Raw genomic sequence first — 14,871 nt, 5'->3', positions numbered from 1 at the left:
GGACCGGAAACAAATTTTGCACTTTTCCTGCCAGTGACCTTTACTTTGTCCAAATGACCTTGGGTTTAGGTTATGACGCTTCGTCAGGTAATAAGTAATATTTGTATGAAGTAAGAACACTTCCAATGTTTCTCCATCAGAAAGATATAGGCCGGACACGACGTACGGACGGACAAGGTGATTTTTATTTACCCCCCCCCCCCAATTTATTTTTGTGGGGTATAAAAATCCTTTTCGCCCGTTTTGTGCGGCACAAAAAAGACCTATATGTTTCAATTATTTCTATTATATCACATATAAATATACATGTAAATGTATGATTTGAATGCACATTTGAGTTCTTCTCATCATCGTCAGAAAGGATAAGAAACCCTTGAGGTCCAATAATGTCTTTTCATTGGCATTTGTCAATTTGCATCACTAAATGATTTCCAAGCGGTAAGCTATCAAAGCTTTTGAGATGTTACATGTAGATATTGAATTTCTATAGATTTAAGGTTAGGAAAAACAACACTTTTTATACAGTAAAAAAAAATCTAAAATAGCTTTATGTACGTGTGCACATAAATAAGAAGATGTAGCGAAAGCTATAAAGACTTTTTTTCTTGTGTTCTATACTTTTTCAGAGTTAACAAGCTACAAGTTAACAATCTCCCATTTTGACAAGCTAGATTAAAAATAAAATATTCAGCTGAGTTTCAGATCACTTAATCTGCATTACAACCTCATACTACACAATTTCAATGATTTTTTTTTATCAATGTGCATATAACAATAAGTAAAATCCCCTAGAACAAATATCTATCGCAATTAAATGCATACATTTTTGGGAGGCAGAAAAGTCGATATATGATAGTCTGCAAGTCAATTGTACTATTACAATTATTTCAAAGAAATAAGAGACTGTCGACACTTGCAGTACTCTGATGATTTAATGACGATCGACCGACTTGATTGCTTAATGTAGTCGTATATCATTACTTCTAATCCCGAGAACAAATTTTATTTAATCTTTGACTTAAAACTGTTTACTTATAAAACCAGAGACATAAATAACTTATAAAGTTATTTATGTCTCTGATAATATATATTTTATTCTGTTCATAACTATAGAAGTTTAGCGTGTTCAACAGGTTAATTTGTTAGCCACTTTCTCAGATTACGATATCGCACCTTTAATGTGAGGTTGATTGACATCGAATATTTAGACACTTATTGTTTAACAATTGACCGCTGCAGTGAAAGCATCCTTCCAAATGTTACTCAATTATTTATCAATTGCTGATCTGCAGCCCGGGGGCAATATTCTGAGCTATGTGCGCTGACGCAACACGAGATTTTCGGTCGCACGTGGAGCGGATTGACTTAGCATAGACTGACCGAATAAACACACGGGTGGGAAAGTGACATACATTGAGGAGAAAAATGTACACATGTTAAGTAGTCGCCAAAAATAGGTCTTCGCCACATTTTGAAAAAAAAATAAAGCCCTTGCACTGTGATCATGAAACTGATAAAATCTAAACAAATCTTGTGAACATTCTAAAAAAAATAAAGCCCTTGCACTGTGATCATGAAACTACGAAAGACGAATAGGGCCACATAAAAAAATATTTTTATCTCGTAATTACGAGAAATGATCTCGTTATTACGAGTTAATTATCTCGTTATAACGAGAAAAGATCTCGTTATTACGAGTTAATTATCTCGTAATTACGAGAAAAGATCTCGTTATTACGAGTTAATTATCTCGTTATAACGAGAAAAGATCTCGTTATTACGAGTTAATTATCTCGTAATTACGAGAAAAGATCTCGTAATAACGAGAAAAGATCTCGTTATTACGAGAAAAGATCTCGTTATTACGAGTTAATTATCTCGTTATTACGAAAAAAGATTTATATAAATGGTGCATTTCTGAAAACACCTCCAAGTCGACTGGTTCACTCTTTCAATAAACGTTAATTCAATTTTGATTAATGTTTAAATAACACCGGACATTATTCATTAATTTTTAAATAAAATGATCGGATTTGACATTTAACTAATGTGAAGAAGTGGAAAGAACTTCATGTAATTCTCATTTCATCTTATATATATTATAATTCCACTCCGAATTAAATACCAGGTAGCCCTTGTCGTAAAAACACAATTCTATTGTTACAGTTGACTTTAATGACTATGTAGTTTCAATCATTGATATACAGGATTTACCTGAATTGTGTTCATACACAACCTATATGTATTTTGAAAATAATTGATTTTGTATATCAACATTTTGGAGTCTGAAAACAAATTACATGTATCCTTCTCATCAATATATAGTTCAATCAATTCATCAATCAACCTGCTTTGCTCCTTCTTCTGAAATTTCGTTAAAACTGATTGGTCCGATTTTATATCAAATTTTGTTTATGCTACTAATGCTAAGTATGTGTATAATAAAAGACATTGCAGTAGTTCATACACTTGACATAAAGAGAATAGAATAATGAAACGCACCATTTTGAAAAGATCTTTTCTCGTAATAACGAGATCTTTTCTCGTTATTACGAGAAAACTAACTCGTTATAACGAGATCTTTTCTCGTAATTACGAGATAATTAACTCGTAATAACGAGATCTTTTCTCGTTATAACGAGATAACTAAGTCGTAATAACGAGATCTTTTCTCGTAATTACGAGAAAATTAACTCGTAATAACGAGATCTTTTCTCGTTATAACGAGATAATTAACTCGTAATAACGAGATCTTTTCTCGTTATTACGAGATAAAAACATTTTTTTATGTGGCCCTATTCGTCTTTCGTATGAAACCAATAAAATCTAAACAAATCTTGTGAACATTCTAAAAATAATCACTAAATTCCTCAATTCTGGACAATTTGTTGAGATGTGAGCTATACTTCATTAAAGGTATCAATATACACTAAAATATAACACAGAAACGACATACAAGACTTCTTGCCGATACTTATTTTAATGGGAAGCGACTCCATTTTGTATAAAATTCTAACATCCGGTGATGTTAATAGGTATTTTTCCAAACTTGCCGAAAAGGCCAGAGAAGTTGCAATTGCCTCTACCGCATGTGTTAATTTGATATTTGATTTTTTTTATTCTGCCTTGAATGCTTGGAGACTGTTTCATTTTCTAAATTCGGCTAAATAATGCTTCCAATTTTGAGCGCTCTCTCTCTCTCTCTCTCTCTCTCTCTCTCATTTTATGTGCAACCTTATGAAGACGTCAACAACTTTCTACAATCTCTATAAAACCTCTCAGCAGTATGTAGCGGAAATATTCGTGGGTAAATAAATCTTAAATTGAAACACAAGTCAATCTTACATGTACCGGTCAAAATCTCGAATAAACAAATAGTTGGAATCGTACAAAATATCAATAAACATGCACGTGTGATAAAGTACATGTAGAAGAACACGAAGCTACCACGGATCACTTGTCTACTCGCGCGGGATCTACTTGGCTATGTTCTAGGGGTGATCATCATTTTAAGGTTTAATCTTTGTGGTTTTTCGTTGTTTATCTATAACATTATTAGTACATGTATAGTTTTTAAACATTTTAGAATTACAAATTCACTATTGATTAATGTCTGATGAAGTTTCTGATTTGGAATAATATCGCTTTTATCAATTTTTAGAGGGGCTTCTCAATTCACATTCTAATGTTTAATTAAATAAATTGAAGGTGAAGAAACTTTAAGAATATAAAATTGAAACAGATCTTGTATATATATCTTGATATTAGATAACCGCTGACCTCTAGGTAGTGCAGCCGCGACCGATTTCCTCGGCCGCGGATGAGGGATCGGATAACTTACGTAAAGGTAAAACACACATAGAGAGCTCAGAACCCAGGAAGATTTACAATGTTTGCAGTATGATGACTAAACTCTAGTCAATTTAAGTTTTTTTCCCCTTTAATCCCACAGTTGATCTATCTGTCTGATACTGCTTCAGTTCGAGAATGGCATTGCTTTTATGATTAAAAAGAACGATTTCTTATTGACACTCTATCGTTAAATTCAAATTAAGAAGAGTAAGCTTTAATGTCATTGTGTACGATTCTTGTGTTTGCGGCTAAATAAAATCACAAATGACAAACGCGATTCTTGTGTATTAGATAACCGCTGACCGCTAGGTAGTCCAGCCGCGACCTCGGCGATCGATTTTCTCGGCCGCGGGCGAGATGGGTTATGTAATGACGAACACAACTAAAAATTTAGGTTGATTTAAACTGCTTGCAGTAAAATGACTCAAATCTATTTCATGGAAGTTATTTTTTTTTAAATCTAGTTTGTGTATCTCACTAGATAAGAAAGAGAACGTTTATATTTTCTCGTTTTTGTTTTTCTTAACGGTTGTCCACTATAGGACCTAAACAGAGGTGACTCCAAAAAAGGCTGTAAGAAAAACATGTACACGTATACTTTTTAGACACTTTTTCAAATGAATCAAAGCATCCAGTATATGCTGGTACACTTTCAGCTGTTGATTTATGTACGTTATGCGCACGAAGACGATTCGCTTACTTGCCAAATGAAAACAGGTACATGTTAACAAGACAAGCTTTTTACACTCATATTACTTACTACCGGTACCAAATAATTTTGTAACGACATTGATAAAACAATAATGAACAACTTTTCTATCGACAGCTATAGCGAAATATTAACCATTTTTGAATTATAAAGCGAAGACTTTTAAGGGCTCTAGACCCCTTATTTAAGGGGCCAGCCCTTTTTCAATGGTGTCATGTGAAAGCCCTTGATTTTTTGCACATACTTTGTTCTATATCTGTTTAGAGAAAATTTAAAACTAAAGAGCTACATAACAAAAACACAACCAAAAATCAGCATTTTTTGAAACACAAATTCAAATTAATTTTTTGAAACTTTAAAGGAGGAAAATTGTAAAAACAAAACTCGGAGGACAACGTTCAAACTCTCTATTTTTAAGATTTGTGACTTTGTAACACATGCTGTGGGCGGTTTCAGAGCCTTTGCGTGCACAAGAATGCCTATATTTTTGGGAAAAAGGGGAATAACTCGGTACCGGAAGTGTCGATTTCAACGATTTTCAATAGATATTGAGAAATAGTAACTACCAATAAGCTCTGAAAATTTGAACTTTATAGAACAACAAACAAGCAAGATATTTGAGTTTTAAAAAACGTCTAGAAGAAAAAAAAGAATAAAAAGAATTACCAACAGAATCAGTACAAGGTCTTCCGTTGAAAACGGAAGACCTTAACTATACCAAACTTTTGTCATTTGCATTTTACCTCCAAAACCTGAAGAGTTCCAAACCGGATGTTATGTTGTGGCAGCTGTCAATGCCAGACTGCACGCAAAAATACGGTTTCAATATTTTATGACAGGAAAGATATTCCACTGGTGTTTACTTATTGATAAACTTGGAATGGTATTTGTATTTAACATTATTTAGTCTTAAAAGTTCATTACATATTTTAAAGAATGGAATAACCAGAAATTTCGAAAATCCTCAATACTGCGTTATGATTATCTGATATCATTTAATTATTCTTTACCAGGACACTGTCAGATAGAAGGGTGTTTTGATATTGCATACTATGCTGAAACGACAACCATTAGGAATGTATCAACCAAGTATCAGAGTTTGCCAGGTAATGAAAATATCTCTCTCTCTCTCTCTCTCTCTCTCTCTCTCTCTCTCTCTCTCTCTCTCTCTCTCTCTCTCTCTCTCTCTCTCTTTGGGATGTATATGTTATCCCTGCTCTGACCTGCGTTCTTGATGTTAACCTTTACATATTAAAGAGAAGCTTAAATTTATGTTGAGGTTTGAATTTATTTCATTTTATTTTTCAACCAGGCAGTATTATTAGTCCAGAGATGTTACATCTCATCAGGGATCTATAAACTATATATAGATAGATGATGTATTTATACAAGTATTGCATGTACATCCATGCATAGTCCCGTATCATATAAACAATTAATGGAATAACATAATCAAATTTAATTTGAAACAATTCTTTGTGTCAGATTAATTAATTCTTTTTTATTTAGTTGAATGAATGAATGTTTATATGATTTCTCTCAAACCATACTAATGAGGTACAAACAAAAATACAAGATCAAGTTAAGAAGAGTAGGGAAATTTAAATAAATTGACCTAATGTTTTTTTTAACAAATATGGCCAACTTTCACATGCATGATTGATGGATTCGTTAGATTTCAATAAGTTCACGTAATGTATTGAGTGTTGTTAGGGGTCCAACAATTTTGAAATAAATTTGTTTTAACAAAACACTTAATCGCACTTTTTTCAAAAGCTAAAAAAAAAGATATAACTATAATATATATATAACATTATAATCTGTTCAAGTTAGAATTGTTTCACTATGTATAATGATATATGCTAATGCCTTTTGTTGTCTCTCTAGGAATGTGGTTGCTCCTGCACAGGTTGCATGGATCAGTCCAGGTAATATTCAATGGTCTCATGTTTATTGATTATTCTCTCTTTTGTACATGTACACAGATTGATTATATTAATGATATACAGTTATACATTTAGCATGTACTGGGCAGGTTTACTTAATCAGACTTTGCTTTCATATACACGTATTAATATTCATGTGCAAAGCATCTTTATAGTGTTATTTTAGTTTGTTGAATTGTTAATCTTATATGGTAATGACTTGTTTTAAGGTCATTTGATTGTCGTATAATGTCATCAGGGGCATTCCGGACTTTTTTTACTGTTATCGTCATTAATATTTAGTGGAATGTGATTATTAGTGTTGGCAATATTCAATCATTTTTAGATGTGTTTCAGCTCATTTTAAGTTATTTAAAGAGAAATGACAATCATTTTGAACAAGTTAGATAGTTGTTTCAGATCGAATCGCGGAATTCAATTTGGTAATTTTTTTCTTTGCATGTTTTGATATGATACACAATAAATTACTAATGTAGCAATTTTGAGAGGTTTGAACCATTATTAAAAATATATAAGACATTTTAAAATGCCAAACTGTATTTTTCAAAGTTGAAAAATTGGATTAAAATGTACTGCAAATGCCATAATATACATGTGCTTGCAAATTTTATTGGTCTTAAATCGATAATAAAAACACGAATAAGAATTGTGATTATAACCTCAGTAGGATTTGCTTTTTTAAATGGATATCAAATAAAAAATTATTTAATATGTTTAATTGGGGAGCAGTCGTCGCTATAATTGCTCTGTGTTAGATAGCTCCTACAGCATGAAAATTATATTTGCAACATATCCATATTTTAGTTCAATTTGATTGTTTACATATTGGTCTTCAAATTTAAACAACAACTACATGGATTAATTAATTAGACAATAACATTTACATTTTCAGCTGTCTTTGTCTGTGATAACATGATGAATAAATTTTTAAGCCTATAGCCCAATAATTTTACAAAAGAATAGCGACACAAAATGGGCTTGTCTTATAGCATAACCGTAAGTTGGTATTGGCTGCGCTGTGTAGTATATGTAATACATAGCACATGCTACATAAAAAAGGGTTTTGAAATGTTTTTTTAAAGTGTGGAATTTGGAAATAATATAAATATAAGTTATAAGGAATCATTCTCTACATATCATGTGGCGATAAATTCGGTCAGAGCATAGTCAATAGGGATAAGGAATCATTCCTTGAGTATTATGAGGTGATAATTTTGGTCGGGGCGCTAGCTGTCAAATCCAATAAAACCCCAAGGGCTTTATGATAGATTTGACCACGTTCTGACTGAAATCATCACATCATAATATTCAAAGAATGATTCCTTATTACATATATTTATATTATTTCCAATTTGTATGCTTTTAAATAACATTATTCAAAAACAACTATTTTTTTATGTAGCACATGCTATGTATAACTACGCGGAGCAGCCAATACCACTTTTCAGTAATGCTAAATGACATGCCCATTTTGTGTCACTCGTGTTTTATGATGTAATTTGGTTAAAGAGATCAAAATTGATTTGCATTGTTATCACAGACAAAGACGGTTGAAAATGTAAATATTAAGAAATAAATACCGGTTTTCACTAAATCAGGTATGTTATATCATGATAAAGTATAATTAAAATCATATGAATTTATTAAATTGATGTTTGAAAGATACTTACATGTTCATTTTCAATTTTCATTCAAAGTTTGGACCTGCATCAGAAAATTGTGGAGCTAGAGAGTGAATTGCGTAGGAGTAATGAACATATCTCCAAGATTGGACGCGAGTTAATGGACAATAAACAAGTTGCTGATTACGAGGTGCTCAAGTTACGAGAAGAACTCGGTAAATTACGTGATCGATATGACAGGTCAGTTTCAGCTAATGCAAGTTTTTCTATGTTTTACTTAAAGTTTTCTTTTAAAGAAAAGAATTTGTATATGACATGTAATTTTCATTTGATTTTTTTTTTTGGCTACTAGACTTTTTGAAAGTCACAAAAGGATCCAGAAAGTCAATCACAGTCTTGAAGACAAAATATTGAAGATAGTAAGTTTTACAATGTATACATGTTCATGCAATATTATTTATTCGATCTGAAGATTAAATTTATGAATAACTTATGATTTTCTCTGCATAAGAAACACATTTATGAATCACTAATATTGGCTTAGTGGTCATAGGTCACTGATAATCAAAAGGTCAAGTGTTTAAATCCGGGTTTGGGCACTTGATTTTGTTTGTTATGTCCTTGAACAGGGCAGTTTTATCTGCATTGTCTATGAGTCCAACCAGCTAAAAAGAAAAACAGTTTTTTGTCAATTATAAATTCCCATAAAAGTTCAAGGTATTCCTGATTTATACATGTTTACACAGGTCAGTGGTTTTGAAGAAGAAAAGACTGAATTACAACGAGAACTGGCTACCACCACTTCACGTCTTGTTGATGCCAAGGCCACTGTCTGTGAATTAGAGGAGGAAAATGTAAGAGGCAATTTTTTTCCTCTCAAATATAAATCCTTGTTAGGTCCTCTTTTGTGAAATTTAGCAAGTTTTAAATCTCAGAGTATTTCCTATCATCTTTAGGTTTGCATATGAATTTCAAACATGTTACTCGATCATTGTGAAAAAGAGAAGTAAAAAAAAATGAAATTACTGGTTCAGGCGTTTTTGCATTTCTTATAATTTTTTTTCCACCCCATAAGAATTGGAAGGGTAGAACAATTATATATTGAAAAAAATTGAAATAAGAAGTTGGTAAATGAGATATCGGTACTTCAGGCTTTTCTACACTTACTTAATTTGGTGCGTGTATTTATTTGAGTCTCAATTCTGACATAAGTTTTTTGTTGGCTTTCAGGAACGTTTCAGAAATGATTGTAACATAGCAGTTCAGTTGTTGCAGTGTAAACCATCCGAGTTTGTTTCTCAGAAGCTAACTTCTGTAAGTATTGCAGTCATGGGTTTTACATATCATCAATGTATTAGAATCAGTAAACATTAATATCTGAATATTTTAAGTAGTTAATTAATTACTGTACCTTTCATATTTTAACTGCATGAATTTGTTTGTAGTGGAGTCAATATTAAAAAGATAATTGGGATTATTCTTGTGTATCTAGTATAAATCATAATATTGAATTGCATTTGCATTTGGGTCCGGTTTTAAAAAAATCTAAACCACCTACTTCTTCTAGGGACAAATAGTGAAATACCCTGATTTATTATTTATCTTGTAGTTGCCTATTGAATTACAAGAAAGAGTAAAGAAGCACATGACCAGAGAAGAGGTCATCCAACTCGAAGATGCCCCAGTCTCATCTGAACCCCCCAAACCCGTCCTCGTTCCCATGGCAACATTCCCTCCCACTGCCATGGTCTACTCTATGAACAAAGTGATGAACAAGACTGAAAACCCCAACACACGGAATGGGGCCAGTGACACAGTTCCCATGGATGTCATTACAAGGGCGCTATCCCACCCCGATCCAGTGAAGCGGTCCAGAAGGACTTTCATCTGTCTGCAATGTCGGCGGGACGTGGGCTGCAACAATAAAGAGACTCAGGTCAACATGAGCCGTGAGACGTATGGAAGCTCGGACAATCTGAGTGATCTGCGAGTTCACAGACAGTGTGCAAGGACTCATTCAAATTCATCCGAGAGTGAAATGTATTGAGAAGGAAAAAATGAGATACTTTCATGTTCTCAGATTTTCCAACCCAAATGGAAATACTTATTTCCAGTGCAATAAATATTTGAATTGCTTCTCCCGCTTTAGAATTGAAGAAATTGTTATTTTTCACAATTTTTAAATGTATAAATTTAAAATACTATTTCCCACAGATGCATTGTGAATGGACATTGAAATACGTCTTCTAACCAGAACAGTATTATAATAACCTTATAAGAAAATTTATTCCCTTCCAGAACAAGATAAAGTTGCTCCATCACTGAGATCTCATTACTCAAACTTTAAGATGTGGATCTCAATGCAAACATCTTTTTTTACTGGATTGTCATATATCAGTACAATTCTATTCAGTTGAATTTATTAACATGTGTGTTCCAGGTATCTCAATTTCTTAGATACATAATATGCTGAATTTCCAGCACTCATAATATATATACATTATACATGTAATTGTTAGTAATGGTCTATGGCCGTTATCTATTAACAACATTCCATGAGAGAATTTAAGCAAAGGACTTGATGTCTGTTCATTTGAATGTGTTCATTCAAAGATCAAAAGAGCAATGAAGAAAAAGTTTTGGCTTTGTTTAATTCATTCTCAGGGTGTAAATTAACGAATTTCCTTTCTGATGAAACATGCATAAATTTCATGTACCTTAAACGAGTTCTTCATATATATGTTAAGGAAGTACCTATGTTAAAGCAATGGAATAATTTAACACACGCACAGATGGTTTAATTAATAAAATTCTTTAGGAAGATTTCAAGTTACTTACAGGAAAATTTGTGGTCTTTTTTTTAAGTTTCCTGAATACATGTATAAATAAGCTTTATGATTTTCTTATCATTTGGAATGTGATGGAAATGTATAGAATTATGATATTGTTCATCACATAAATTATGAAAGTGTTTCATTTTGCCTTATATTCAAATGCATCATATTCAGTACATTTCATTTGTATGCCAAAATGTCAACCTAATACTCATGAAGTACAGTAACTGTATTCTTATATGTTGAAATATTTGTTAAGTTTAATTAATTCATAGCCCTGTTGCTAAATTGATTGCTTTATTTGATGTATGAATGGTTCAATTTCAAGTAGTGACCATACCAAACTGTTTCTCTCTCTAAATGGACTTCAATGTTACAAATTGAAAGACACTGTCTTCATAGCTTGCATGAAATACAAGATATTTGATGCTGTCAAAAATATAGGGCATACTTGTGTAATTATGATCATAAATGATGATTCCTCGAGTCAGTCAAAGGAGTAAGTGTGTTACAGTCAAGTAGAACATGTAGAATTAAAAAAATATATCAGTCCAGGCTTCAATATTAATGTATAGTTTTTATTGTCGCGTGCAGATTGAATTCTGGGGTTGCAACTACCCTGCCAGAATAAAAAGGGGCATTGAAGATTGGTCATCAACATACATGTAGTATGATATTTGAAATGTCATTTTTTGTTGTTAACTGCAAATTAATTGGTTTAAATTTTAAATTGTGGAATAGATCTAAATACTCAATTGTTTGACTATAGATCTGACAGTACACTGGTACATGTAGATGTATTGAATTGTTACCTATAATGCATATACATATTACACAAGCAAGACTTAGAAATTAAAATGAATTGCTACCAAATATAATACAATCCAATTCAAACGAGATCCATTAATTATTTATTAGATCTGCTCAGTTGCTCATAAAAACTTAATGCTTCCTTCAAAATTGTCACATACTGGTACCATGGCTTAATCATTACACATTAGGCACAAATGAACCATACATATATATAACATATCATATTGATAAGTGTTGCATAAAATTCAATTTTCATTGAATTTTATAGATATGATATCTTTATATGTCCACAAAATTTGTGAAAGTAAGAATTCTATGAAATCTAATAAAATCAAAAAAAATTTCGACAAACATTTTTTTATTATTATATAATGTGGGCCAACTAAGATCTTACTTTAAATAGATTACAATGTACATGTAGATATAATGTTAAGGTTATGATAGTAGTTTCATCATCATACTGTATATCTTTCAAAGTTATTTATTTTTAATGGAGATTTTTTTTTCTCAAATTTTATATTTGAAATAATAGGTGCCTGTTAGTTATCATAAAAGTTTTGATCAAGTTATTGGAATGTAATGGATTAATTATAATAAATGGATTAATACAAATTAAGGTATTTAGTTCAACATAACATATTGATCAGCACTGCCATGGTTTCTTTATATACCTGTCATTAAACTGTATGTGTTAATACATTTTAACTTTAAAATTTATTATGCAACCACATGAAAAATCTGTTATTCTCAGAACTGTATAGATATAGGCTTGGTTATAGCTATATAGCTCAGTGCTCAGGGTACACCTGACAAGAAATACATGGTTCAGGCCTGGGTAACTATATAGCTCAGTGCTGGAACACCTGACTAGAAATACATGGTTCAGGCCTGGGTAACTATATAGCTCAGTGCTGGTACACCTGACTAGAAATACATTGTTCAGGCCTGGGTAACTATATAGCTCAGTGCTGGAACACCTGACTAGAAATACATTGTTCAGGCCTGGGTAAGCTATATAGCTCAGTGCTGGAACACCTGACTATAGAAATACATGGTTCGGGCCTGGGTAACTATATACATGTAGCTCAGTGCTGGAACACCTGACTAGAAATACATGGTTTAGGCCTGGGTAAGCTATATAGCTCAGTGCTGGAACACCTGACTAGAAATACATGGTTCAGGCCTGGGTAGCTTATATATAGCTCAGTGCTGGAACACCTCACTATAGAAATACATGGTTCAGGCCTGGGTAGCTATATAGCTCAGTGCTGGAACACCTGACTAGAAATACATTGTTCAGGCCTGGGTAAGCTATATAGCTCAGTGCTGGAACACCTGACTAGAAATACATTCACTTTCCTGTTATTTGTATTTATTTTATATTTGCTCATTTTCTCTTTTACTACAACACAGTAATAAAAGTAATCAAGTTCATAGCTCTACCCACCCCAGTACCACTGAGCTTGTATAAAATACAAGTGCACATGTCCACAAATTATTTCATTTAGCTGATCCAATAAAGCACGATCACGCCCAAACGTATTTGATAACCTCATAATATTCAAATTAATAATGATTCCGTATTACTTATATAATTTTCAGCTATTGTTCAATAAGATACTAATTAAATAATTAATTCTTTTCGCCACATTGATAAACTGTATTGGATTATATGTTACAAAATTGACTGTAGTGTTATCATGCACAGACAAAGGCACTGGAAAATGTAGATAAAAATACTTGTTCATACTACCTGTATGTGATGCAGTGTATGTGGAAGACAAGGGCATTAATTTGTTTTATCTATGTCATATGTTACATGTAGTTATCATTAAAACTTTTTAAAATGATTGTTTAATAAATGCACTAAAACAATAAAATATGTTTTTATGATTGGCTGTCATCATTGAATAAAAGATATACGGGTAACTCAACTACATTAATGTGAAATTATATAGTAAGGATTTTACTACTGGTAAAGCTCTGTATGAGAAGTGCTTAGTAGAAAATGCGCTTGAATTTGGACTTTGTTGGGTTTCTCTAATTTACTTTCCGCACAAAAATGTCATATAAGGCACTTTTAATTAACTTAAATTTAATCAACTTCAAATCATTTGAGCAGTACTACATGTGTTTTTTATTTTTAAAGTTTTATATTTTTTCCTTTTGTTCTCAAATTATTTCCAAACACTAATGTCAGGTGCTTATTATGAATATCCAAGAGTAAATGTTAAACTGTTTATCCATTTGAAAGCCCTTTCACAATTTGCGCACCAGCAGAACCAGCAAAATATTTGTGCAACCGAAAAATTTAGATTTGGATCGTAAACTGGTGCCGAAATAATCAAATATGTAAAAGTATTCGTACAATATTTGCACGATCTAAAGTTATCATCGTGTGATGCAATAAATTAAATCATGTGATATATCTTGCATCTAGATCTATACATGCAATTGTTGTACAATGAAAGCAAGTGTTGTAAGATAATGCAATTGTATTGCGCAGGTAATCAGGTGATTGGACGATTGAATGTGTGCGCCTATGCAATTGGATGTGCAGCGCTCGAGCAATCATGCGTTCCATATATACATGTATATTGGATATATATAAAACTGAAAAACGACAAGGAGTGCAATGTATACAAAAGCTCTTGCAAAGCAACAATATTCCGATTGCAAAGTGTTGTAAAGTGCGAGTGTGCCAATTGTGAAAGCTAGGGGCTTAAGTGAATTTAATTCTTCTAAGACATGTTGTTGTCCTGACAGATTGACTTTTTTCATCAGATCATAAGTACTTCGTATTATGTTTGATGCATTTATTACTTAGGACTACAAATTATGTAAATGATACTACTTTATTCATATAAAGATGTCAGATTCAGGAAAATTATTCATATTAAAACATCCCCATACAAATACCAGTACCCAGTACATGTACTCGAATCTAAGCAACAACAAAAAACAAAAAATGCTTCTTTTATTAATGTGGAATGACTTTATTTGGAATGAAACAAACCAGTTGTAAATCATCTCATAACAAGCGATACATTGTATTGATTCAAAATAAAGGTGTAAACATACATTAATTTTCTTTT

At 32.1% G+C, this 14,871-nt stretch overlaps 1 protein-coding gene across 1 annotated transcript; it reads left to right on the top strand.

The window, feature by feature from the left end:
* The first annotated feature begins 5,306 nt into the window (after window positions 1-5,306).
* Window positions 5,307-11,513, top strand: LOC105344408 (tight junction-associated protein 1). Its single transcript, XM_034467601.2, has 8 exons — window positions 5,307-5,444; window positions 5,575-5,667; window positions 6,449-6,489; window positions 8,205-8,369; window positions 8,482-8,548; window positions 8,876-8,983; window positions 9,360-9,443; window positions 9,739-11,513. Exons 2-8 carry the CDS (start codon window positions 5,614-5,616, stop codon window positions 10,174-10,176), a joined length of 957 nt encoding a protein of 318 aa, XP_034323492.1. The 5' UTR covers window positions 5,307-5,444; window positions 5,575-5,613; the 3' UTR covers window positions 10,177-11,513.
* Window positions 11,514-14,871: the final 3,358 nt, after the last annotated feature.

This window comes from Magallana gigas, chromosome 6 (assembly GCF_963853765.1).
Source record: "Magallana gigas chromosome 6, xbMagGiga1.1, whole genome shotgun sequence".
In the NCBI taxonomy this organism is placed as follows: Eukaryota; Metazoa; Mollusca; class Bivalvia; order Ostreida; family Ostreidae; genus Magallana; species Magallana gigas.
Note: the sequence above shows the minus strand (reverse complement) of the source record. Positions and strands in the feature narration are given on the sequence as shown.